General features: G+C 39.0%; 1 protein-coding gene across 1 annotated transcript in view; it reads left to right on the top strand.

Moving 5' to 3' along the window:
* The window catches only part of XYLB (xylulokinase), an 80,156-nt gene that overhangs the window by 12,410 nt on the left and 42,067 nt on the right, over positions 1-25,679 (top strand). Inside the window, exons 9-15 of the mRNA XM_062493644.1 lie at positions 4,759-4,877; positions 6,014-6,095; positions 7,118-7,158; positions 7,567-7,682; positions 9,675-9,790; positions 12,033-12,106; positions 13,420-13,516. Of these exons, the coding sequence (XP_062349628.1) occupies positions 4,759-4,877; positions 6,014-6,095; positions 7,118-7,158; positions 7,567-7,682; positions 9,675-9,790; positions 12,033-12,106; positions 13,420-13,516 (645 nt within the window). The remainder of the gene's footprint in view (positions 1-4,758; positions 4,878-6,013; positions 6,096-7,117; positions 7,159-7,566; positions 7,683-9,674; positions 9,791-12,032; positions 12,107-13,419; positions 13,517-25,679) is intronic.

Here is a 25,679-nt window from a genome sequence, read left to right as displayed (position 1 = left end):
TGACAGGACTGTCTCTCTTCTGTTGTGTGTTAATCTCAGTTATCCAGCTTTTAAATGGCAATTTTAAATGGCAATTACAAAGGAAAGCATTTTCCTGGGAGCTCTGCTGTTATTTCTAAAAAGCTTTTCTGATTTCTGCTTTGAAACTAAGAGAAGATATATTTCGGAGCTGAAAGGTTAGATAACTAGGCTCTCTATGGAATTTTTGCATTATAGAGACATGGTTGACACCCATGTGTTAAGATCAATTCATATTTTCTCCTTTGTTATTCCATCAAATCTTACAGGAAAAGACCAGACGCCTCAATTTTAGCTAATGGACAACTTGTTATCAGAGCTTCCAGTTATACTTGAGACCTTAGAAATTGCAAGGCAATCCATGCTTATTTCATAACACTCACAATTGTGAGATTATTATATCTGTTTTCTGGTCCTGTCCTTTTAGCCAAGTATTTCACAGCTGAATTTTATTTTTGTGTATTATTGGCAACAATAACTCTTTGGAGATTTGCACTTTGCTCCTCAGCAGGTCTGAATATTGGGCACTTGAGCTGCTCAGCCACCTACTGTATTTCAAAGAGGGAGTGAGATTTTGAGGTACTTTTTCTGATAGAGAAACATTGATTTTTTTTATTTTTCAATGAGAGTGAAGTGTTAATTTTGGTTCGACTGTTAAAAATTATAAGCATTAAAAATATATCCGGTTTGGGTTTGTTTTCTTATTACTTGATGATGTTACTTTACCTTTTCTGCTTGGAAGCAAGTGGAAGAAAGTCATGCTTCTCCAATTTCAGAACATGAAAAATTGCTGGAGAACAAAATATTTTAAATCAAAAAAACCTAAAATTTTTTTTATTGGAAAATTTTCTGAGGAAAGAAGTCATATTTTTCAAACTGCTTCAGGAAAGCCTGTTGTATTATACCTATGGATATTTACAGAACCTGAATAAATGCTATGTGCTATGTAAGATTATTAAATCTTTGTGTGAAAAAAGAGAACTAAGCAGGATGTTACAGTTCTCTTTGCAACACAGGAATTTTTTTGGTATTGTAAGCTATATTTTCCTCATTCATTCATTTCTTAATATAATGAGGGAATTCTAATTCCAGTAATAAAATATAAGTATAGTGGGATGCAGTAGTTATTTGGATGCAGCCAAAAAACTTGCTTTCTTGTCATTTACCATTTCTTGCAATTCACTTGATCTTCTACTTAGCACCTGTGTATTGTAGTTTAAAATGCATCTCTCAGAATAATATTCAGATAATAGACCTATTCTTCATTTCTGTAGGTTTAACTGCAGGTCATATCATCTTTAAAAGACCCTGTCAAATTGTTTAGCTCTACACAATGACTTATCTCTCTAAATTTGCACGTTATTGTGGGAAATGTGCTATTCAGTTTCGAGATTTTTTTTTCCTTTTCTTGAAGGTCCAATCTTTTAAGGCTGAAGTCACTTGTGAATGGCTGAGCACCATGAGTGATTGATTTAAAGAAAATGAAATTACCTTCTAGTGGAATGAAGAATGATTTTTATTTATATTGTGCAGATGTTAAAAGTAAGGTAGATCTGGGACTTAAAGAAGTTGAACAATTGGGGCATTACTTCTTTTAGAAGACACCCTAAAGAACAGCACTTCAGCTCTTGACCTGGAGAAGCTTTATCTTTTGAAATGCTTTGCTGAGAGCCTTAGGCAAATTGTAGCTTAGCATACTAGTTTTTTGTTGTTCTGTCAAAAAAGGATGTGTTGGACTGAAGCCTTTTCAAAAGGAGTGTGGTAGGCTGAATTTATTCTTCCTGTAGCCTGTGTGGTGTCAGCAGTTGCACTTCTTATGGCATTAGCTCACTGCAAAGGCAACCAGAGGGCTGTAATGCATAAACAGATGCACTTAACTGCTTATGAACGTATGCAAATATTGATCTTGACTTTGTTGATGAATCAAACCAGTTAGTCTGCATCGTTGGGTCATTGTAATGAAAGTCCTTGTATTCTCCCCTTTCCCCCCCAGGTGTTTCAAGCACTTACACTTTTGTACTTGTAGTAAATATTAGCAAGTCCTGATTGTGCTCCTGGTCATTCTGTGCTAAAAGTCAGTGATGTTTGCAGTGAAATATGGAAATCTATGAATCCATGTTTTGAGCCTTTCCTCAGTTCTTACTATGCCATGGCCTTGGCTGTTGACCTTTACTGATGATGGGTGACCCTAAGGGCTGCCTTTGATTTTTTTTTTTTTTTTCCCCCCCCTTACTGCTCAGGTCATTACTGATTTGTATGTTAAACTTTGTGATGTAGATCATGAGCAGAGGTGCCAGAATTATGAACTTGGGGTGCATGAATCCTCATATAATCAGAGGAGCATTCAGCTCTGTTTTTTATTTTCCATGACTAGAGAGTCCCATGCCCCCAGCTGGGTAGGATGAATCCAACTAAACAGATTAATAATTGTTATAAAACCGTTGTTTCACAGTTCTAAAATGAATTTCTGAGTTTGTGGCAAATTGCCTTACCTCTTTTCTCAGGGCATGTGAAAGTCTTTGTGCCACTGCATCTACCAGTCAATAAACTGAAGCGTTGTTTCTGTATAATGTAAACATTCAGTTAGAATGATTAGAGGCTTTATGCAGGACAGATTGAAGGCTGCCCTAGTTTCTTGTAAAATTGCATTGGAGTGTTCTAGTGAAATGTTTCTCTAGGCTTGTGGGGTGTGGACCAAGAAGAATTAAAAAAAAAAAAAACAAACAGCAGGAGAAAAAAGTCTAGCTATTCTATATCTAACCTTTCCTAAATTCCTGTTTATTTAAAGATTCTGTTCCTCACTGCTTTAGTTTAGTGAAGAGGTTCTTGGCCTTTTAAATAACTTTAAATCATTTGTACTTTTCCAGGAAAACGTTTAAATTTGTGTATTTCCTTGTAGAAAGCCCTGTTATGCCTGAGAGCATGGAGCACTGCTCACACCCTCTACCTCTGAAAAGTGCAGGTGGTGACTCTGGTCTGAGTTTACCTTGTCAGGACACAGTTTACCCTGGGAAGGAGGGGAGGCTGGATTTAACAGTGATCTCTCATAGGGAACTGGGATAAGCTGGAGTGTAAATCATGTCATCTTTCCTTTTCTGGGTGTGTAGTAGTGATTTTGATGGCAGAAAAGGGATCCTTTGCCATTGGGAGGGTTGCTGCACTTCATGCTCTGTCAAATTCCTGGTGTTTTGTAACAGGCCAAATATTTCAAATCTGTTTTAATTTGCCTGAAATGGGATTGATTGACTTGGATAAAATTAATTCTATTTTTGTTATTAAGTATAATCCAAACATCCTGCTGTTTGGCTTGGGTTATTTCAGTTTCTCAGCTTGAGTGTGCAGCACTTTCTGTTTGCAACACCATGTGGAGCACTAGGTCCAGACCATGCTGGTGGTGCTTAGGATTGTACTGATAGAAATAGAAAGCTTGTTTATAAATGCTATTGAACCAATTTCTAAGCCTGTATGGAAGAAGTCTGCTGGGAGTTGGTAGGGTGGGCTCATTTGTGCTTGTGTAACCAGCAGCACAGTGTGTGTGGAGTGTGTTGAAGGCTCTTTCTCAGAGTAGAAGCACTGCTGGAGCCTTGTGATGTCCTGTGTGAGATGGGGCTTGAATCCTTTTCTTCCTCTGCATCCCAGCACTGCAAGCAAAGTCTTGCTCCACAGGAACTGCGTGTGGCATCAACCTCACCATCTTTAATTTAAAAAGCTTAAAAATGTACTGAATGGAAGGAAATACCAGGTTTTCCACTGTGCTCAACTGAGGATGTGGCTGTGTTTCTGAGATAAAGAAGTTGTGGGCTAAATAGTCTTTGACATGAAATTGCTATTAATATAGAATAAGACTACTATGTCCCTGAGCAGCACTAACCAGAAATGCATACAGATTTTCAAGTCTAATGAAATGTGCAGTTAAAGGTGTCTTAGAATCATATGCTAGGGGTGTAGAGTGCTCAGTATCTTATACAGAGTTGGCCACTAACCAACTTCAATTAACTTTTAAACCAGCAATAAAACAGCAAGGAAAGAGCAGTGAGAAACCAAACCAAAGCTGCAAAGGCCTTTCTCAGATCTAGTGAGAGTTTTGGTGCCAAAACAGGTGATCAAATCATTTATTTAGTTTTTTTGCATCCTTTAAATAATTTCACAGAATCTGGCCTTAAGAGGTTTGCATGCTGGCAGGTGTTGTGGATTTCACTTGGGCTGCTCACCATTCCTGGAAGTCATGGCTTTGGTATTCAGAACTAGATACCAAATTATCCTCAAAATTAGAGGCTTTATTTGAAAAATTGAAAAGGGAAACTGATATGGAGGAAGATTAGTCAGTGTGGCTTTAGATAGGATACTTGCTCAAAGGTAGGAGTAATGTAAAGCCATCCCACTTAGGGGGGAATTCCTTCACCTTTAGGTCTCTGCTGAGCACAATGCATCTTCAAGAGACATTGCTTCATCACTTTTAGTTATTGTATGAAGTCATTGTCCAAGGTGGAAGATCTGGGGGGGAGTTGATGGGGAGGCATTGATATTCTTGTTTTTACTCATAATTTGTGAATGACTGAGTTGCCTAACGCACTGTACATCAGAGCAGCCTTTTCTGCTACTTTTGCAGGTGAAAGCTCTCCAGAGGCTAAATTATCAGTATCCTTTGTTCTTAGAGCTGAAACCATTCTCTTTAAATGTAAAACATAACTCTAAGTTTTTCTGGTCTCTATGCACTTCCTCTTTTGATCTGTCTTGTAGGTTCTGGTATGAACTTGCTGCAGATTTGGGAAAAGGCATGGTCAAAGCCCTGCCTTGATGCCTGTGCCCCTGGATTGGAGGAGAGACTAGGATGCCCTGTACCATCCCACTCAATCCTGGTATGTGCCTGGCCAGGAGGGTTGTAAGCAACAATTTGGGCTTTGCTGGGAGTTCTGCTGATGTCACTTGGAGTGTATCTGGGTGTGCAATGCTGCTGGTTTAATATTTCCAGCTGCGCTGTGAAGGTGTTTTTTTTTTTTTTTTTCAAAGCAAATACAGGCATCTTTGAAAACTGGAACCCATCATAGCTTTGCCCTCCTAGGATTCTTGCATGGTCTTGGTTGTGTCAGAGACTTTTTAGTCCAATGATAGGAATTTTGGGGGTCCTCTCCCATGCCCCAGAGCACCTGGTCACTGCAGAGCTGTGCATGAGAGTTTATTGCTGCAGAAACAGAACACAGCATTTGCAATTCTCAACAGAGATCTTGTTTTAAGCTGTTTGTATAGTTAATGAGGTAATCTTTCTGAATAATTTGGGATATTTAAAGCTCCTCGGTTCATGTAGCTTAATGGTGAAATCAAATCAAGCCTCTCATCTCCTGAGTAAATGAGTTTACTATCCAGCCCAAAACCAGCTATTCTTTAGCTGTGCACATGTGAGGCAGTGGGGATACCCATCATCTGAGCCCTCTGAATTCTCTGCTGATCCTCTGCTGATGGAGAGGAACATATTAAAAAAAATCCTTATAGATGCTCTTGTGTTTTTTATGGAAGTTTTTGTCTGTTTTTTCCTCTATGGCTATAAAATGTGGCTTAAAAGAATATAGTTCTTGACCTCTAAAATAATAGAGGGTCATATTCCAGCATTTGATGCTGTGATGTGTATTCATGTTGTGTTTCCTCTTACGTTTGCATTGAATTTTTAATTTCTAGCTATTAATATTCATGTATACGTGCAAAACAGATGTGTTTATGCTATTTGGTGTGAATAAGTGAAGAAAGACCCAAAGCTAAAATGCTGCTATTTACTAGCCTGTTTTCAAATCTAATCTGAGGGTATTCCTGTGAGGTTTTCAACAGCAACAATGAAAAAAGTGCATTAAAATTTTTTAAAAATTCATTTATACCTTAAATGTTGAGAAATTATTCTTGTAGCTGCTCTAGGGTTTATTCAGTTCTGTGTTACAATACATTGTCATATATTGCACAATCGCATTCCATTTTTTTGAGGTTTTTTTTCTCTTTCTTTCCTTAGGGGCCCATTTCTCCATATTATAGTCAGCGTTATGGGTTTAGCCCAGACTGTAAAATAGTAGCTTTTACAGGAGACAATCCAGGTGAGATGATTAACTGTGCAAGATTCAGTGGATATGATTATGTATGTACTGAAATTCTAAATCTATCTTACTGGTTCTCTGCCTATAAATGAAAGAATATTATTCTTCAATTATCAAGCATAAATTCCTCTTTCCAATGCCCTTCCAACACCAATTCTTCTGAGATAGAGATATCTTGGGTAGTCTGTGTGTGACAAATTAATTCTCTTTTGCCAAGTAATCAGAGGTGAATTCATTTCCTCTTGATAACTTCAGTTTTTGTTTGCCTGCGTATGAGGAAACTATCCCTGCTATGAATTGCTAACATTTTAGGTTAGAAAATATGAGTTTAAAAATAACCTTGTATCTTTTCAAGCAACAAGATGGAGACGGTACCTTGTTGGCTTTGTCTAATAATTAGAGCTGTCCTTTCGTCAGACTGACAGACCTCAGTACAAGGGAAAGTGTTAATTTAGGGTCTGTGTTTTGAACCCTGGACACTGTTTCAGTGTAAAGTAAATGTTTCTGTTTCTCAAGACTGTGAAAATAAAATACTTGCCATATTACAGTAGCTTAGGCAGGTTTGAATCATGATAGAAGCTTCACAGTGATACATTTTCCATTCTTGTTCTGGGAGTTGGGTAAACTCTGCATTTCCCAAAAGTCCAATTTTTTCTTCTAGAGACCCAAATTCAATGTAGTCCAATAAATGTGATTAATCTGATGGAAGTGGTAATGTTCCTCCTTTAAAGTGTGTTGTTAATCAAGGGTCCACTGTATATAAAACCTGAATGCATAAACCATTAGAAAAATCATGCTGTTCTGTAGTGTTTTGTCTTGAGCATTTTGATTTTATTAAGAGTCACTCCCTCACACAAAAGCTTTGCCCATCTTTTTTGGTGGATAGCCCAAGGCCATCAGGAGCACATTTGCTGTTTGTTGTAGTTTGAGGTGGTGTTTGTGCTGTCCTATGATGTCTCAGACAACTGGCTGTAATTGAGTCAAAGAACTTCCTTTGTACCTGGTACTCTTTTTGCTTTCAGCATCACTGGCAGGGATGAGACTTCAAGAAGGAGACATTGCAGTAAGTCAAAACACTCTCCTGAAAACTGCTCGTGTCCTTGGGTACTTGAAATACTTGAAATGTAAATAGCTGCAGGTTGCCAGTTAAATTTACCTGCTAATGTTGATTTGCTGCTTATTGGATTTATGTTTGTTCTATTTCTATCAATCTGTAAGCTGCCTGAAAGATTTTAAGTAAACTCTTGTGACTATTTTTAACTAATACTTCAGACATTAAAACCTAAGTATCTAGTATGTATTTCACTTGCATGACGGCCTAAGTCAGAGCTAGCTTCAACACAAATCCAATTGACTTAATGTGTAATTTAAAAACAATTAGTGGTAATAACAAATGGTTTTAATTTAATTTCTGTATTGCTTTCCATGCACATTGTGATAAGGCTTCAATTATTTTTTTTTCCTTTTCCAGATTAGCCTTGGCACAAGTGACACATTGTTCCTGTGGATCCAAGAGCCAACTCCTGCCTTAGAAGGTCATATCCTCTGCAATCCTGTTGATTCTCAAACATATATGGCACTTTTATGGTAATATCATTTATTTTTTTTACATCTGGGATCGATAAGATATATTTCTTTCTCTGTGTTAGTGCTTTTTATTTCTTTTGTGAAATGATAATGAATAGAACATTCAGCATTCTCTACGGTATATGGCAATCTACTGCTGAAACATTTCCATCAACATTATAGCATTCCTATTGTTTAATTTGAGGAACTGAAACTGCAGAGTTGTGGAGGATAAATTCTCATGGCAATAAAAGCTGAAATGATTTCAGTGTATGGATAGAGCCAGTTCACTGTGTGTCTCAGGTAATACAGTTAATGCACAGGAATAACAAATCTGCTGAGATAGAATTTGAAATGCGTGAAGCCTGACCAGGCTGTGTAACTTCTGTGCTCATCTAGTGGTCCAGCAGGGTCATAATGGTGTAGGTGAAGATTCCCTTTCCAGAGAGGAGCATAATCAGTGCTGTTCAGGGATGTATTAAGGCTGTGCTTGAGGAAAATATTGAGGTCTCAAGGAATCCAGCTGAGATGATTCTTGCCATTGCAGCTTTTGGTTGCTTTGATTTGGGAATTGTTTGGCTGCTTGCCAGCCAAGTAGGTGGAAAAGTGGTCTGGAGCTGTTTGCCCTCACAGAACCACTGTATTCTGGATTAAAATTTCTAATCCAGGTCATAGTGTTTTGGCGAATATTTGCAAGTGATGTGTGGATTGTGTTGAAATGCCCTGGATTGTAGATGCTTGGAAATCAGAAGCAGCAAAAAGCTCATCTGCCCTGGAGCTGTAGTGTTGAATCCCACTTGTACAGTAGTAGGTGACAGTGGGAACAGTGTTCATGAAGTTGAGTTCAAAAATGTGATGTCAATTGCAAGTTACTGAGTTTCGTTTTGTGTTTTCCCAGCAGGTTTTGTTTTGTGTGGTTTTTTGTTTGTTTGCATTGTTGTTAATTTATAATTGAGTTTTTCTTCTACTTGATGTTTTCTTTACTTTTGCTGTGTAAAAGAGCTGTATCAACAACCTGTTTGTAATAGGAAAGCAGATACTGAAGCAATTCTTTTTTAGAATAAGTGTTTCACTGCTGCTCTTTCACTGCAGCTTGACATGTGGTTTGGTGGTGCTGAGTTAATCCTTCCTGTTCCTCCTTTGTAGTAATTTCTGAGCTGCCACTGCCCCTTTGGCATCAGGGCCCCTTTTTTTCTAGAATATTAAAGTTAACAGGGGACTCCCAGTAGAAAAAGAATGCCTGAGCTACCAGATGGGGTATTTGTATAAAAAACTCAAATAACTTCAGCTGGTGCTACTGAGTGAGTTCAATGATTTCCTTGCCCTCATTTTTGATATTTCTGTGCCTCTCCTGCTGAGTTGCTCTGATAACTCTGTGCTGGAGAGTGTTCAAACTGCTTTCCCCTGGATACGAATCCAGTGCTGCAGTATTTTGCAGGAGTGTGATAGTCACAAAGGTGACAACACTTCAGTGTGCAAAGACCATAAGAAAGGAAGAGAGGCATATTTACTGCATGGTTTGTTTACTGCCTGTGGTGATCTCTTTTGCCAGGTTCTGGCACAGAGCTAGACCTCATCATAAGTCTTAGTGGACCCAAGCTGGTTCCATACAGGTACCATGTTCCTGAAATCATAAATGCAACATGGAGACACTCCTGCTGCTCTTTGCAGAGCTATCTCACAGTGAGTGGTGGCAGGGCACCTCTCTGAGGAGATGTCTCAGCTGCTCAGACCTAGCCTGGGTTTGGCATGGCCTGCCAGCCTGGATCTAACCTCACTTACTGGAGAGATGTATATCCCCATCTGTGCACTGTGTTCCCCAGCATCTCCTGTAAAAGTTTTATCTTGTTCTTCCTTGTCTATCTCTTTCCATAATGAAGTGATTATATCTTTTAACTTGCCCAGCTTTAGACAGCTGATAAACTAAACAACATCAAGTAAAGGAACAAAATGCTTTAAAAATCTGGAGCTAAACGTTTTGGAAAATGCATATGGTGTGTTTGTGTGTTTCAGTTTTAAGAATGGCTCTTTGATGAGAGAGAGGATCAGAGATGACTGTGCTTCAGGCTCCTGGGATGAATTCTCCAAAGCCTTATCATCAACTGTTGCTGGAAACAGTGGAAACTTGGGTATGAATTTTAGGAGGGCTGGGACTCGGAGGGTTTGCTTAGACATACACTGCAGTAGGTGTAGTACCTGCTTTTGACTTGAGTCATCATAAAGGTCAAGAATTAAGTTAACTAGAGCAAGAGAAATTCCTGATGTGTACCTGGAAATGCTCTGTTGGCAGCCTAAGTGTCATCAGTGTTTTCCTTCAATATTCACTGACTAAGAAAATTGTATTTATGGATCTCCTTTGGTCATTGGCAGTAACAACTTAGCTACAGAATGCTTACAACTTGTAATTTCTGAAGGAAGCTTTCACTAAAGTTTATTTCTTTTTCCGAAGACTCAAACCAAGTCAATTAAGTAGCTCCATATTATCTCTTTCTCAGTCATTACTCTAGAATCTTGTTCATGCATGTGTACAAAGCAATGATGTCAAGGGATGCCCTGATTTCCTGTATTTTCCCCAATGTGTGTCACAGAATAATTTCATCCCTGTTTTTCTCCCATGTTATGGTTAGTGAATGAAATGTAACAAAATTACAATGATGGAAATATTTAAAACACTGTTAAACCCATGGATTTGACATTTTACATTATTTTCTTTCCCACAGTTTAACATTTTACAAGTCTCATATGTAGCTCTGAAATAAGCTGTTAAGAAGTGAACACATGTCTAATCAAGATTAAAATGGACTTAGTTGCAGAGCAGGGTTTGAAATCATCACCATCATCTCAGGAGTGAGTTGATATGGGTAAAATTAATGTAAAAATTATAGGCAGCAAAGTTTTAAAATGTAGATATTTAAGCTGTAGAAGACTTCACTCCTTAGCAAAGTGGATTTAAGACGGAGCCTCTTGACACTGTGAGATTAGATTTTTCAGTTTTGGAAGCTCTGTTATGTTGTCTGTCAAATCCAGTCTCTGTGGGGTATTAAAATGACTGGGAATCTCTTTTCACTAGAAGACAAATCAATTCTAGTTTTAGAAAATGGGAAGAAATTATTCTAAAACCCCAAAGTCAGCTAGTTTAGACAGTATTAAAAAAAATTGGAAGTTGATGAAAATATTGTTACTGAACCAGGACAGTGTTTTAAAGTTTTAAAGTTTGTATTATAGTATATTCACTTGATATCTTGCTCCTCTATAAAATGGTGTTTCATGGAAGCCATCCTCAATAACCTATATATTAGAATAACCTCTGGGTGTAACTGTAAAAATGCAGTGATCTCCATAATTTGAGTGCCTGGGGGAAGCAAAGCAAGAGCATAGCTGGTTAAACACCCCCCCCTTTATTCCTGCTCCCTGCACTCCCTGTTGTGTGGGGAGGTGCCTCTGCAGAGATTTGGAGGTCAGAATTGGAATGTTGGGATGTGCTTCCCCTGACAGGGCCTGCAGATCTGTGACACACAGAGCTAATTTCTGCCAGCTTTGCATAATGTTTAACCAGCAAGGTTGTGTGCTGAAGCACTCTGTTTTGGGTTTTATTTTGCCTGTAATCACAGATCTGATACGGCAGCACAGTTTTGTTTTAAGGTTACAACCTCAGAAACTCTCCTTAGTTTTAGCTATTCATTCATTTTTCTGTCCTCATTTTTTTCTGGTCTTCTTTCTTAAATATCTTTTCTGACCAACCAACCCAAAGAAATCTTTGCCTATCTGTCTTCAAAGCATTACAGCATTTCCTCAGATCTCATCAAAACTATTCAGAGACAAGCTCTGCTTCGTGACTTAAAATATCTGATGTTCTCTAATAAGCTCATGAAATCTAATCCAGGGTATGAAATGTTCCAATATTCCTGTACTCTTCTTACCAACTTGCCATTGTGTTTTTTTTTCTTCTTTCACTCTTGCATATGACCTAATCAAACTATTTCTAGTATGTGTTATGTATTATCTGTGTTGCTTGCAAATGTGTTTATTGTGGTGGCTGTATCCTCTTTTGTAGGCTTGGTGTTTATTACATTGTTTGGCATGTTTAAGGTCCACATTTTGTAAACAGAGAATCATAAAATTATACAATATCCTGATCATTAAAGTCCAACTCCTGGCTCTGCACAGGAGAGCTCCAAGAATCCCACCACATGGCTCAAAACATTAAAAAGTTGATGTGCGGACTGAAATTAGTAAAGAAACAGGCTGTGTGATGACTCACATGTCCAAATACATGATAAACATCTATATCATTTTAGCTGTGTGCAGAAATAAGTTTCCAACTTTGGGCCTGGGAGCAAACATGACCCTCTTTAATGTTCCTTGATGCAGGTTTCTACTTTGATGTGATGGAAATTACTCCTGAAGCAGTTGGAATTCACAGATTCAACAGGGACAACCAAAAGGTAATAATAATCTGGTTAATGTCTCAGACTTTGAAGAAGTACTGTCAAGGCTTCTAATCTTTGCCATTTTATATTTTTTTCTTTCTGTCTGGAATATTTGGTTAATAAATGAAAGTCCCTGGGACGATGTTCATATGGAAGTATTTGGTCTGTAGCTTGAGAGCATCTACAGAGCAATGTCTGAACTAGAACTTATATGGTATTTTTCTTATGATATATGTTCTTTACTGGAAAATGTGTATTTACTGAAACCAACACTGTCTTTGATACAGGATTAACTTTAAGTTTACTGAGAACTTAGTACATGTATGTGACTTAGTCCCTGTTTTTCAAGTTTTAGACACGTAGATAAGGGTGTGTTGATACTTTGGGCTGTAATATTTTTCTATATGTGTGTGTGCTTCAGACCTCATTTTGCTGTCCTGCATGACTTGGAGTAACCTACAAGCTGGTGTGTGAATAAGCACAGCTCAAGTCCAAGTGAAATGAAATAGAAATTAAGTTGTGGGAAGTTTTTTTTTGAGGAATGGATGTTTAAATGCCTGGCTTTCTGGGTGGTACTGAAACTCAGGAGATGTCTTTGATCAATCATGACTCCCAGTCGATTAGACCTCATGTAGGTGAACAGAGATTGATGCTATCTGGTGTTTGTAGTGCAGCTCTACTCTCAAGTGCTGACTGCTAAATGAATGCTTAATCACTTCTAGCTGTTACACAAATGTAGGCACTTACTGCAGTGCATGGAGAAACTCGACTTCATGTGAAGGATTCCCTCTATTTGTTTGCAGTTCAATATTCTCCTGCTTCTGTTGCCTGTCTTGTTGATGAAAAGACAGAAGAATGTTATAGATAGGAAACTAAATAAATTAATGAAAAGATTGCATGGTTTCACTTTTGGGCAGACAGAAATAGATTTAAACTTCTGTGACATTGCATAATTCATGTGAATTTTATGCAATTGCTTTAATTTTATATTTTTTCTTCTGCACAGGCATTTTTTCCTGTGCAGCTCTTAGTGATTGGAAATGCTTAGAGAAAAGTTTACAGCTTGCCCTAAACCTCTTTCCATTGTGCATCAACTTCAAGTTTGATGTGTTTGCCAACAGCCTTGAGGATATGGCTTGCATTCTCTGTCATGAGTCTTTAGGTCCATCTTGTCTGTATGAGTCAAAAGCTGGGCCTAGGTGAGAGCAGACTTCAGGGTGACAGCGAAGATAATCGACTATAAACCTGTCTTGAGCTTTTTAACCACTCTGCAGCTTGGCATTGTATGCTGGACAAGGCGGTGTTAATTCATTCCCTCTTTGGTACAGGTTTCAGGATTTCCAAAGGAAGTAGAAATACGAGCATTGATTGAAGGGCAGTTCATGGCCAAGAGGATTCATGCTGAAAAACTGGGATATAAAGTCTGTAAGTATGATGAGAACCAATGGCACAAGAGGCCAAAGGCAGTAATGTCAGTGCTGTGATTCCTGTCCTGCCTGATGGATACAAAAACTGGTATGAGTTCTGAATTTGGTCTCTTGGGAAAACTATTGATGGTGTTGGGTGCAAGTTTTGCAGATGTTAACATTAGAAGGACCAAGGAGGTTTGACTTTAAGATGACTTCTTTTTCAAGTATTCTTTGTTTCATTGTTTCTGAGCTGCATTTTCTATTTTAAAATAAGTTTGGCCTTTGATAGCTTGTTAAGTGAAAAGAGCACCAGCCTTCTGCCTGAAGCACAAGAAACTGTAACACAGAAAATCTGAAATCTATGTTCAGTTCTTGGATCTTCCATAAGCTGGTCGTGTACCTCTTTACCTTATCTTTCTGTTAATTAAGGCAGAAGCCCTTTCTCTGTCTTCTGGTTTAGGAAGCCAGAGATCTGTCTTCCTAGAATTTATGATATGAGTAGGTTTTAGCACATTGGAACAACAAAACCAGTCAGTATTTTACCGATGGAAGAGGGTTCAGATCATTACTAGGTGTACAATTCTACAAAAATAATACAGGCAAGTCTGTAAGGCTTTTATTGATGTTTTCTGTCAATGTATCAGCCAGTGGTATCTTAAGCATACTGAATTAGCTCATCTGGAGGATTTTTAATAGTTATTTTATTTTAAAAAATCATATTATTTTTATTTACATCCTGACTGCCTTCTTCACAAGCCATTGCTTGACCCCTACCCCCAGGCTTTAATCAATAATCATGAAGGACAGAATATTTGTTGTTTGTTTTTGAGAGAACTCCAGGAACTGAAAGTTGAAAAAATGCAGAGGTTCTGGAACAAATCACAAGGCTTGACAGCACCACCTCAAATTTATGCTGTAAAGGTTTTTGTGTTCTATATTTTCTTATATAGTTGAAACCGTATTTATTTGTGGAGGTTATTTATGGAGACAGGCAGAGTTTCAAATAGACTGTGTTTAAAATACCTGTTTATCCTTCTTTCTTAGATTCTGCTGCACCAAAATCTTGGCTTATATAGTCTAGAAAGCTCATGGTTGAGGACACTTCTGCACTCTGTAAATGTCAGGGGTTAGACAAGCACCAGAGTGTGAGAAGAACTGTTTGAGATATCAGACAACCCTGACACAGGAACAAATGGGGATAAATTATCTGTACGTACACTTAGGCTGAGTAGGACAGCCAAAAATCCAAATAATTTTAGGATGTGGCTTAATAAGCTTTAAGGATTCTTCATTAATATTTTTTAAATGCTGTAGATGCCTACAATGAAAAGGAGACAGGTGTGATTGGGTTATATTCCTATGGATTCCTTGGAATCTTATATACTTTTGTTTTGTTGCATCCCTAGGGTCTTTTAGCTTATTTGGTAACTTAACATATGAGTTGCTTTAAAAAAGAACTGCTGTTCATAGTGTAGGCTGTGTGCATCTCCCACTTCTCCTTAGTGGTATTATTTAAATGTCATACTCTGTTTGTGTAGTGATGGCAGGCTCACATCTGCATTTGTTGTGTGACAGCTCTGAAAACAGGGTGTGTTCTCAATGTGTTTCAGGGTACAAATGAGCATTGTGGGAATTACTCCAGCATTGCCAGACTTTCTCCTGTTTAATAGCTGCTGTTTTTCAGGCTGCTTCTCCCCACCCCCCCTTTTTTTAATGTGATTTAAAAGCTTATTTATTTTTTTGGATTAAATATGCAGTTAGAACCCTTGTGTTTATTCAATTCCTTTCAGACCTTGCCTACATGGGGGATTTACTTTGATATTTCCAGGAATCAAGCTGATTTTCATTCAGAAATATAATCACAGCAGGGTAAATCTTGGCTTTATTTTTGCTTTTTTTTTTTTTCTTCTGTTGTTTTCACTAATTGGAGAATACAGTAAGAAGTGCTGGATCTGGAAGGTTCTATGATGACACCTATTAAATCAACGTGTGAGAGATGTATGTGACAAGGTCAGTCACAACAAATGCTTTGCTGGGGTGCCCTGAGGTTTTTGTGGTGCGTATGAGTCAGAAACCTGGCTAAGAACTTCCCTAGCTCTGGCACCAAGGTGCTGGAAAATGATTTTGGCAGCTATGAACCTGCCTCTGTTCTTGGGCCAAATGCAGTTTGCATGGCTGTAATCAGAAAAGCAACAGCATACGTGAGAGAATTTTGTAAAAAAAAGCCAAATAAAAACCTGCCATATAGACTTCTTTGTTATGCACTGTGAACATGACAAACATTAGATAATCCCTTAGAATTAGCACCCAGTTAATGAATATATTATCTTGCAAGAAGAAGTATTTTGAATCCTCAGTCTAGCTGGTGCTGTGGGAAGGAATGCAATGATGTTGAAAGAGCTTTTTATTTGTTCCCAGCTGGATGTGTCCGGCACATTATAGATCTGATATAAATGACAAATAATAGTTTAAAATGCCCCTTATAACAGCTCCTCGGATGCTGTTTGTGCTGCCTGCGACATGAGCTCAGATTTCAGTGCAGCTTTGGTGCCAGCAGAGGGCAGGGGATTCTGTCTCATGAATTTTGTTTCCGAGGCTGGGACCTGTCAGCCTTGTTCTGAAAATGGCACACAGTCGCCAGATGATGCTTAGGAGAAAGGTTAAACCTTATATTAATTGTGATTTAAGGGCTTTCAAAGTGTGTGTCACTCTGTTCTAATTGCTCTAATCTTTCTCAATCAGGTTTCAGAGGAAATCATTCAGTAACACCCTGTATCCTGTTTTGCTTATGTGCTTGAGGGGTGGACTGGGTGTTGAATCTAGAAACAAACAAGTGAAGTTTGGTCTGTCCCTGTTGTTTACATCCTCCCATTCAGAGATTCATGAAGATAAGATGAAGGTTTGCTGTTCTGCCTCTATTTTCCTGAATTTTGATTGTATCATAAACACCTATTTTTTCACTTCCTTTTACTGCTTGCAGCCATCCCCCTTGGAAAGCCAAGCTCACAACTGGAGTTCAGAGGCTGGACTTACAGCCATTCTTGCTGCGTGGTTAGGGCACTCTCTGAAGTCAAAACCATGGTAACTTTGTGGAGAAATGACAGTGTCTGCAGCTCAGTGACACAGGTGATCTCAGCAGCTGTAAAGCTGTCAGTTCTACAGATTGATCTGCCAGTGTATACTTCAATAATCTTGATAATCACTTCAGAGTTGCTTCTCTTCCTGACCAAGCAATCCTAAAGTTCATCCTAAATTTGATACTGACTGGAGAATGTGGCCACTATCCTTGCTTGGACCGAGTGCATCTGCCCTGGTGAAGACACACAAAACTGATTAATTTTGGAAGCAAAATCCATCCTCCACTTTAGTGATAGGTGAAGTAAATATACCATGATATATTTTATATATGCTGAAGGAAAATAGCACACAGGTAAGGGTTCTGTGTTGATCACACGTGTAGTCAATAGGTATTTAAATTGCATTCTGCTCTAGTGTGTAGGAACCTTCATGTCAATGGTAATCTGAGCCTTGAGACAATACATGTTGGGTCAGGTGTGTGCTAGAGCTGTGTTAAGTAAGTTTTTGTGGGACTGCAGCAGCAATTAATGAATCCTGCCATGTAGGAAGGCTGATTATATGGGGTGGGGTCTGTGTTGAAGCTGGGCTGTCTTTGGACAGGGTTTTCTGTCTTCATGTTGTTGTGCCTCTCAGTGAGTTCATCCTACTCCAATTGCCCAATGTGCTGTTCTGTCCCCTTTATACCTTTAGGAATCTGATTCTGCCACCTAACTATCATCAGCTGGGGCAGGTGGATAGGAGGTGCCACATTTTACAAGTGCAGGCTTTGTCTATAAAACCCTGTGCCTGTGATGATTGTGTAATTTATAGTTTCTTGCATACATAAATCCATCACTTACAAATAATGTTGGTGCCTTGAATTCTAGTGACTGTATTGGTGCTTAAGTGCTGGTTGGGGTGACACTGACATGCCTAGAGCTTTGCACTACTCTAAGAAAGAACTGATTTTTTTTCAGTGAGGTGCATTCTTGGAAAAAAAAAAAAAGTCCTGCAGTGCTAAGAAGAAAAAGACAAATGTCAGAGCATGCTGGGCCTGATTTCTTAATGATTAGAGGGGGGACTTTTTTCTGAGGAACTCATCTTAAGATTACATGAGGGCAAACTCCAAGGTGGCAAATTTTCTTTTTCTTCAGGTGGTGTTTTCTTCTGATGCTCTTCTCAGCAGGCTGGAGGTAGCAGTAGCATTTGGCTTTTGCCTGCAGGGAAGGCAGTCTGATCAAGTCAGGGATGCTCAGAAAACAGAATCAAGGAATCATTAAGGTTGGAAAAGACCTCCTAGATCATCACATCCAACATTTGACCCAACACCACCATGTCCACTAAGACACATCATGAAATGCCACACCTATGTATTTTTGAACACTTCCAGGGATAGTGACTCCACCACTTCCCTGGGGAGCTTGCTCCAAACTATCAGTTAATACAACATGGAACAGTTGTGTTTCATTGTTCCTGTTGTCACATGGAGGAACAGAAACCCCAAGCTGAGACGTGAGGCTGTTACTCCACTACAAAGTTTTGGGTTCACTGAGGATGAAGTGGCTTTCCTGCTAAGCAGGGCTGGATGCCACTGCTCCTCAGGATGCTTCAGGGATGCCTTTGTGTCTGGCTGTCTGTGAGACAGATTTTCCTGCTGGTGGTTGTCCTTGACTGTCTGGCATTTTTAACTGTGCTCTCCAAAACTTGTGAATTATTTGGAACATGGGGATACTTGTTCTGTCAGCCTTTGCCTGCTCTGCTGAGTGTGTGTTTACTCCAGTTGTAGCAGTGTTTTGGCTGAAATAAGGAACACCGGGACTGAGGCCATTTTGTAGCTGCATACAGATTAAATTGATGTTGATGCCCTGCGGGATTTAAATTTCTTAGAGAAATCAATACTAAAATGTTGTGTTGGCTTCGTGCTTTGTCTCTTGCTGTTTGCTGCTGAGAGAGCTGATGGTGTTTCAGCAGCATGAAGGTGCTGGCTTTGTTAGGGGCCTTTTGCTTCAGCAAGCTTGTGAAAACCGTTTAAAAATTATTAGAGGACTGTGACAGGTTGAAGTTTTCTTTTTGAAACAATAGTGAATAGCAGTAACAGCCAGACTGAAACATGTGGAACAGAGATGGGGCTGAGTGTGCTGCTTGGCATGCAATACAAAGACCTCAGAAGTGCCTTGCCAGTACATCTTAAACCTATATTTTTGAGGGGGGAGTGTTGGCATAAGAAGTTCTTTGAAATTCATCAGAGGCAGGATCTTCCTTCCAGATGAGCCAGTCAGTCTGCTGCAGAGGATATTTGTATTTTCTGATGAAGCTTCTGGCTGATAAGAGTGCCAGTGTGAGATGGGCAATAGCTTGCCAAGAACTTGACTCTATCCCCTTTTATTTTTCACAGAGTATCAGACTTTTAGCACGTAGCTTAGCCTTCAAGGCATGATCAAGCAAGGCTTGGTTTTAAGCCAGTGATCTGGAAAGGTTGGTTAGCTCATTACCAATTCCCTGACCAAGTATTTCATGAAATATGGCTTTTTATTATTACTTGGCTCAGGAGAGTAAAGTATTAGTTTAACTAATTTTTTAAAGGATTAGATAAAATGTCTCTGAAGGAAATGACCTCATGTGCTATAAGGAAGCTGCTTACGTGCTCTAGAATTTTTCATGCAGTGGCTATTGTCTTGCTTTTATTTTGCTTTATTGTTGTCATACATATACAGGAAACACAATGAAGACAGAAAATCTGAAGAGTTAATAAAAAGATTGGAAGGGGTACTATCTGTCTTTCTTTTCTGACACAATGATAAAATGTTGTCATTGTTTGAACAATTGCTTTTAATGTTTGGTCAGCAAAAGACCAAGTATGTAAATGGTTCAATTCCTGCTCCCTGATGTTAGGAGAGATTGTTTATGGCTCTGTCAGTGGATGTACTGTTCAGGCAGTACTCAGAAAAATAGTCAAGCTGTAAATTTGCTGGGTTTGTTAGTTTTGTGGATCTCTGGAAGCTGGGGGACCTGGAGATCCGTTGGGTTATCTACTAAATCTCTTTTTATTGCTTGTTTTTTGAGACTGATCTACAGTTTTAAATCCAATTAGATTAGCAAGGGAATGACATGTCTGCAGTCTATAAGCACCTTCTTGGGGAAAGGAAGCTTGATAGTATAGGACTCTTGAGCCTTACAGGCAGAAACATTATGGTTCAATAACTGGAAGCTGAAAACAGGCAAACCTCAAATGACAAGGAAGGTGCAGACTTTTAGCAGAAACTGAAATCAGACTTCAGCAATTGACAGTGGTGTAGTGAATTGTTTAGCACTGGCAGTTTTAAGGACAAGATTTCCCCCCCCACCTAAAACTAGGTGCTCTGGTCTAAAGAGATAAATTATATTAGAGAAGAGTGAGTTTAAAAGATGAGTTGTCCATTCCATCTTGGACACGAGGGAATCTGTAAGAAAGGCCATTGCTAGGAAGTTAATCTGATTCACAGCTATATAACATTGCTGTGTAATGATCATTTATACCCATAACAGCTTCTGGTATCACTGTAAATGAAGCCCTGTTTTCACAATCATTCAGCTTGTAAAATATATTTAATTTAGTTGACGCTTAGTGAAATGTTACATATTTATTAATTTAAAATCTTTTTCCTGGTGTGTTCCTGTATTTTCATTTTTGTTGCTCAAATGTGACAGTCCTGTTAGTGAACCCTAATCAGCTTTCCCAAGACTTCCAGCTGATTTTCCTTTTTCTGGCTTAAGGTTATTCAGCTTCTTTCACACAACTCAGGTTATGCATCACTCCTAGCACTGAGTGTCTCAATGCTTTCAGTTGCATCAACCCACACTAGACTTTTCCAGGGTTGTCAGGAGTCCCTACTAGACAATTCATCCTTTCCCTGCTTCCTCTATTTGCCTGCACATGCAGTGATTTTTAGCTGTGATTGTTTGCTGCGCAAAATTAGGCAAGGCAATTTTCACTTACTTAAAAAGACATTACTGCCTGAACTTTAAAAGCAATTTTGGATATCTAAAGCTTTGATTCCATCCAAGACTTTGATTTCCAGAGGACAGCTACTCATTGCTTACCCAGATTATCTCAAGAAAAAAATAGCCAACCACCTCCCACATTTATTCTTTAAGTAAGACCCATGTAAAGTTCACACAGTTGTGGACAAGTTATATTGCTTTCTACTTCAATAACGTCAATTCTCTTCAAATGTGAGGAATTAATTTGGGAAACTTTTTCTTATTTCTTCCTTGTGGTTTTCAAGAACACACATGAAGTGTATTTTTTCCGACTGCAATGTTATTTAGCCTGTGTGTGGTGTGTCTAACTTATATACTAGCACAGGTGTGTGTGGGACATGTAAAATGACAGCTCTCAGCTCCAAGGCTTTCACAACCTCAGTTTAGTCCAAGTGCAAAAGGTAAGGTGGCACAAGGTGGAAAGTTAATGAAAAACAACCTTCAAGTGCAGTGTGTTCTTCTCCAGTTCTCTCTGGGGTAAGAACAGAAATGTGTTAGCTTTGCTTTTGCGGGCTGGAATTCAGCATTGGTGACAGCTCTGACCCAAGGAAGAAAATCGGGTGTGTGGAAGAGTGAGATTAGAATATCCACAGAATTAAGTACTTTGACATGGTAGGTGACATGAAATTTCTGATCCCAGCTTCTGGACAGTGATATATTTTCCCTTTGATGTTCAAAAGGCTGGACTTGACTGTGTCTTGCAGTGACCTCCAGCTCATCAGTGCTATAACTTTCCTAGCTGGAAAATCCAAAGAATGGATAAAAGGACACAAAGAAAGTTTGCTTGAATCTGAAATTGTCTTTTTCTGACTGCAGTTAGAGTGATTGTACAGCATCAGACAAAGTAAAACTAAACTCAGGAGTACCTGCTGAGCACTGTACATCAATTACTACTCAAGTAGAAAGTGAGTTTAAAAACGGCCACTTTTCTACCAGTCCTGTTGCTTTTAAAGTATTTTGTGTTCCATTTGACAATATCTGAAGATTAATAAGAAATGTCAAGAAATCTCTGCAAGCCAAAAATTTGAAATTGAAAATAGAAGTATGTATAGACATACAAGCAAAGGGTGGGTTTGTGGTGGTTTTATTTTTCAGTGTCTCAAAATGAATTAGTTCTTTAGAGGATACCTCTAATGCAGATAACTGCACTTATCAATATTTATCTGAAATGTTCCTAAAGTGTGGCTTAGCACTTAATATTTCATCTTGGGTTGTGCCTATTTCTGTGGATTCTTCTGAAATGCATATTTATTAGACATTTTCAGAAGTTCTGGCAGATGTAAGTTCAATTACATCTTGGTTGTGGAAGTCAGCTGCATCTTTCTGAAACAGAAGACTTTTCTTTTTGCACTTTTGCATTTTCAGTTGCTGAAGTTGGTAGCCAAAGTTTCAGCGTGCTTCTCTATCTTGCCAAGGTACTCCATCATTTAGCAGCTTCCATCAGGGCAGTTTTTATGTCTTATTTTAACCAGCTTAGTGTGACTTTTGTTGCATTTCAAATATAGGCTTTGTTGGTTGAGGGCTTTGTATCCTGGAGGTATTTGCTGAGGGAAGGCTCCTGAGGATTCCATTCAGTGCATCCCTGGCTGCATTCTTTGTATTTCCAGGGCTTGGTCACTCAGCTCAGCCTTCCTCTCCATTGCCACTATCTCTTACTGAGCAGGGTAGATGTCAGAATTTATCTGCGCATAGCTATTTTTTTTTTGGTGGCCAACTTAAAACACACAGAAATGTTGTGAATTTTATCTTTTGTGGGAGCAGCCCTGTGAGTAGCACTGGAGTGAAAGTGGTCGCTGGTCACAGAGCCAGAGGCATTTTAAAGAATATTTTCAAAAACATCCATTCTCTTAAGGTGCTCTTGATATATTTTTTTTGTGTTTATTCTGGTCAAAAATGAACTTTTTGTTATTTTGAAGTAGGTCTAATTATAATGGCAATACAAATGCACGAGTGAAGAGCTGCTTGACTAATCTCTTCAAATTAAGTGCACTTCTAGTTAAATGACTTAAGGTTACCTGTGAATGAACAGTTTTGCTGCAGAGAAAGTGATACAAAGCTCATAATTGTGTACTTAATTTTGTGAATGCAAAGGCCTGGTACCCACTGAAATGAAGGTGAACGTCTGAAACCATTGTTTTTAAGTATGACACATTAGAATAAGCAAATGCTGGTGTATCTATTTGGATGTGTAGAACTCTGTTTATAAGTAAATTGCAAGTAATAACTCCTTTAATAATCATGTGCATCTGATACTTTGGAGCAATGCCAGGAAAGTATGAAAAAAGTGATCTAATGGATGGTGTGTACCTAAGCTTCCCATAAAAGACTCAAAGAACAATTAGCCAAGTTGAATGCAGTGTTTCAAAAACAGCTTCATCCATTTTCCTGCCCTTTTTAGTGTTTTTCCTCTAAATAACTCTAATGTATATTAATTAATTGCTTGAAATAATATCAATAAATCTAACAAGGTTTGTCTAAAGCTTCACTGCACAGAGGAAACTTCATGTTTGTTTCAGTGGTGAATTTACTGAAAATATTAAGAAAGCTAATATTAATTTAGATGGAACTTAATGAAATCTTTAATGGCTTTTAAAAATTATTTTCCTTAGATTGTAATTTGAATTAAATCATTACTATTGTTAAATTAGTTAAACACTAAATTAAGAAATGCAAATGAAGTGAGCCCAAAATCCAATGTTGTTATTGTTTTTATTGATATATGTAGGCTAGTGGCGCGGAGCAAATTCCAATTATATCTGATCTGTTATTTGCAGTACAAGTTCCTGACTCTTCATTAAGTGTAATACATTAGATTAAATGCTTTGTTCGATAAGAGCTTGGAAAATACCAGTGTTACAATAAACCTCTTGCTGCTCTTGCCTCTTTGTTTGGGCTGTTAGCACTGTGTATAATGCAGGCTTCAAGGCTTTCTGGTCTAAAGTTTGAAAATGCTGCCCAGCTGTGATCATCAGAGGGAGATAAATGTAGGTAGCACAGTCACAGGAGGCCCAGGAGTGAGGGAGAGTTGCTGAAGGCAACTCCATTACATACATGAGTTCACCTGAATAAATGTTCAGTGGCTTCTGTTTTGCTAACTTTAAATACTGGTTGCTAGCGAGGAAAATGCTCGTTTCACATGATGTATCTCTCTCTATGATTAAAACATCCAAAATAAATGAAGCATGCCTCCATGTATCAGAACTGGATTGATCCAAGTTGTTCTTTATCCTTTGGTTTTTTTTTTAATAGGTTTTGTATTTATAAAACACTGACTGGAATCAGAAATCCAGGGAGGAAAGAGGAAAATGTGTGTGCCATTTTGGGCTTGCCTGCTTTGTGCAGAGCCAAGGTACTCGCCTGTGTAAAAGCTCATTTTTCATTTTTAAGCTGCTGTTTTCCTCTGAAGCTGTTCAGGAAGGTGAAATGGAGCATACCAGCTGCCAGTCCTCCCTGTTGCTGCCCTGTGACAGTCCCAAGTAGAGAGAGGACTCCATAACCAGGGGTAGGTCTGGCTGCATGACTGGGCAAGCCAAGCACACGTTCCTGAGCTGTGCCAGGCTTGTGCCTATGCCTCTGCAACCATCCTGATGCTGCGTGGCTCTGGATCAGGTGGTGGGGCTTCTCAGGTGTTCTCCAGAGCTCCTGTTGGAGCTGCTAGAGGAATCATTAAATACACTGTAGAAGAACTTGCCTGACTTGCTGAGCCTCTGTGCAGAAGTGTTCTTAGCTTGTCAGTATAGTGATGAAATGATACTTTCAGCTCACTGTGGTGCTCAGTTCAATTTATTCTGGTGGTGTCAAGGCACGTGTCCAGCCCAAGTGGGGGAGCTGCCTCTGCTCTGGCTGCTCTTCTTTGACAGCAGGGTATAGAGACAAAAAATGAGACCTCATCACTGTTTCTCAACCTTATGAAAAGCACTGTTGTATTTGGGAATCCATGAAGGCAGGATGCTGGCAGACCAGTGGTGACAGCGGATGTTTGCAGCAGTTACTCTGGTTTCACTGTACATAGATTTTTATTTTTTTTTCCCAGTGTATGAGGTAAGCCGCGCAAGTAGTTCTATAATCATGTGAATACAACTGATTCAGCTTCAGTCTCTGGTTAACCTTTTCCTGGCAGAGTAACTATTGGAATTGATGTGGCAGAGGCTTGTTGTGAGGTGGTTTCTGCTCTATTTTAGCCCAATGTGGTGGGCATGGCTAGTGTAACCTTGTTGGCTTTGGGGAGTGGGGTTCCAATGCTGGAACTTAGTTGTTTGTAATGCTTGTGTCTACACCAGGAGCATGTGGCAGAGTACGACAAGACATTGAGCACTGAGCATGTTTTGTGAGCCTTCTTCCGAGTTACCAAAGAAATTTTTGCCTATTGTACTCCAAATATTGAAACCTAATCCTTGACCAATACTGTCTGTGTCTTCCTCCTCTTGTTTCAGTCTCTTGGAATTCTGGATCATCTTGTATTCAGAGCCATTCAAAATGGTTTTGTGAGGGCACTGAAAGACACCATGCTGTTTTATTACTGAAAAGAATTAAAAATCCCGTTTTCTGCACCATGATGAGGGCACTAAGGATATTTGCCATATTGCTTAGTTTCATGCATTTGAATGCTCAAAACCTGCTGCCATAAATTAGAAAAATGCTTCCCTTTCCTGGTTTCTTCCAGTGTTCCTCATTGCACAAATCCTTGGAGTATGGCTGCAGGATGAGTCTCCAAAATATTTTGTCTGTCAGTGTAGATTATTAATCCCACTCCATTCCCATGGTCATCCCTGATCTGTGCTGGGAATAGAAATGAGCCATTCTGGCTGAAAAACTTCCTGGATGTCATGCTGCCTTTGTTGCTGAGGGTGGTGACAGCTAGTGAGTGTGTCCTCACAGTGGTGGTGTGCAGAGAGGAGTTTCTGGACTGGAGACAGATCTTTACCTTCCAGGAGATATCTTGTGGTTTTGAGGATGACATTGCTTGGCCCATTCTTCTTGAAGATTTTTGAATATGCTCTTATATAGATGTCTTCAGGTACTTCTGGGCTTCTTCCAGGGGCCTTTTTGCCACACAGCTATGAGAGGATAACTAGACTTCCAGAATGATCCTCTGTCCTTCT

Source organism: Cinclus cinclus, chromosome 1, assembly GCF_963662255.1.
Source record: "Cinclus cinclus chromosome 1, bCinCin1.1, whole genome shotgun sequence".
In the NCBI taxonomy this organism is placed as follows: Eukaryota; Metazoa; Chordata; class Aves; order Passeriformes; family Cinclidae; genus Cinclus; species Cinclus cinclus.
This window is presented reverse-complemented; position numbering and strand designations above follow the sequence as displayed.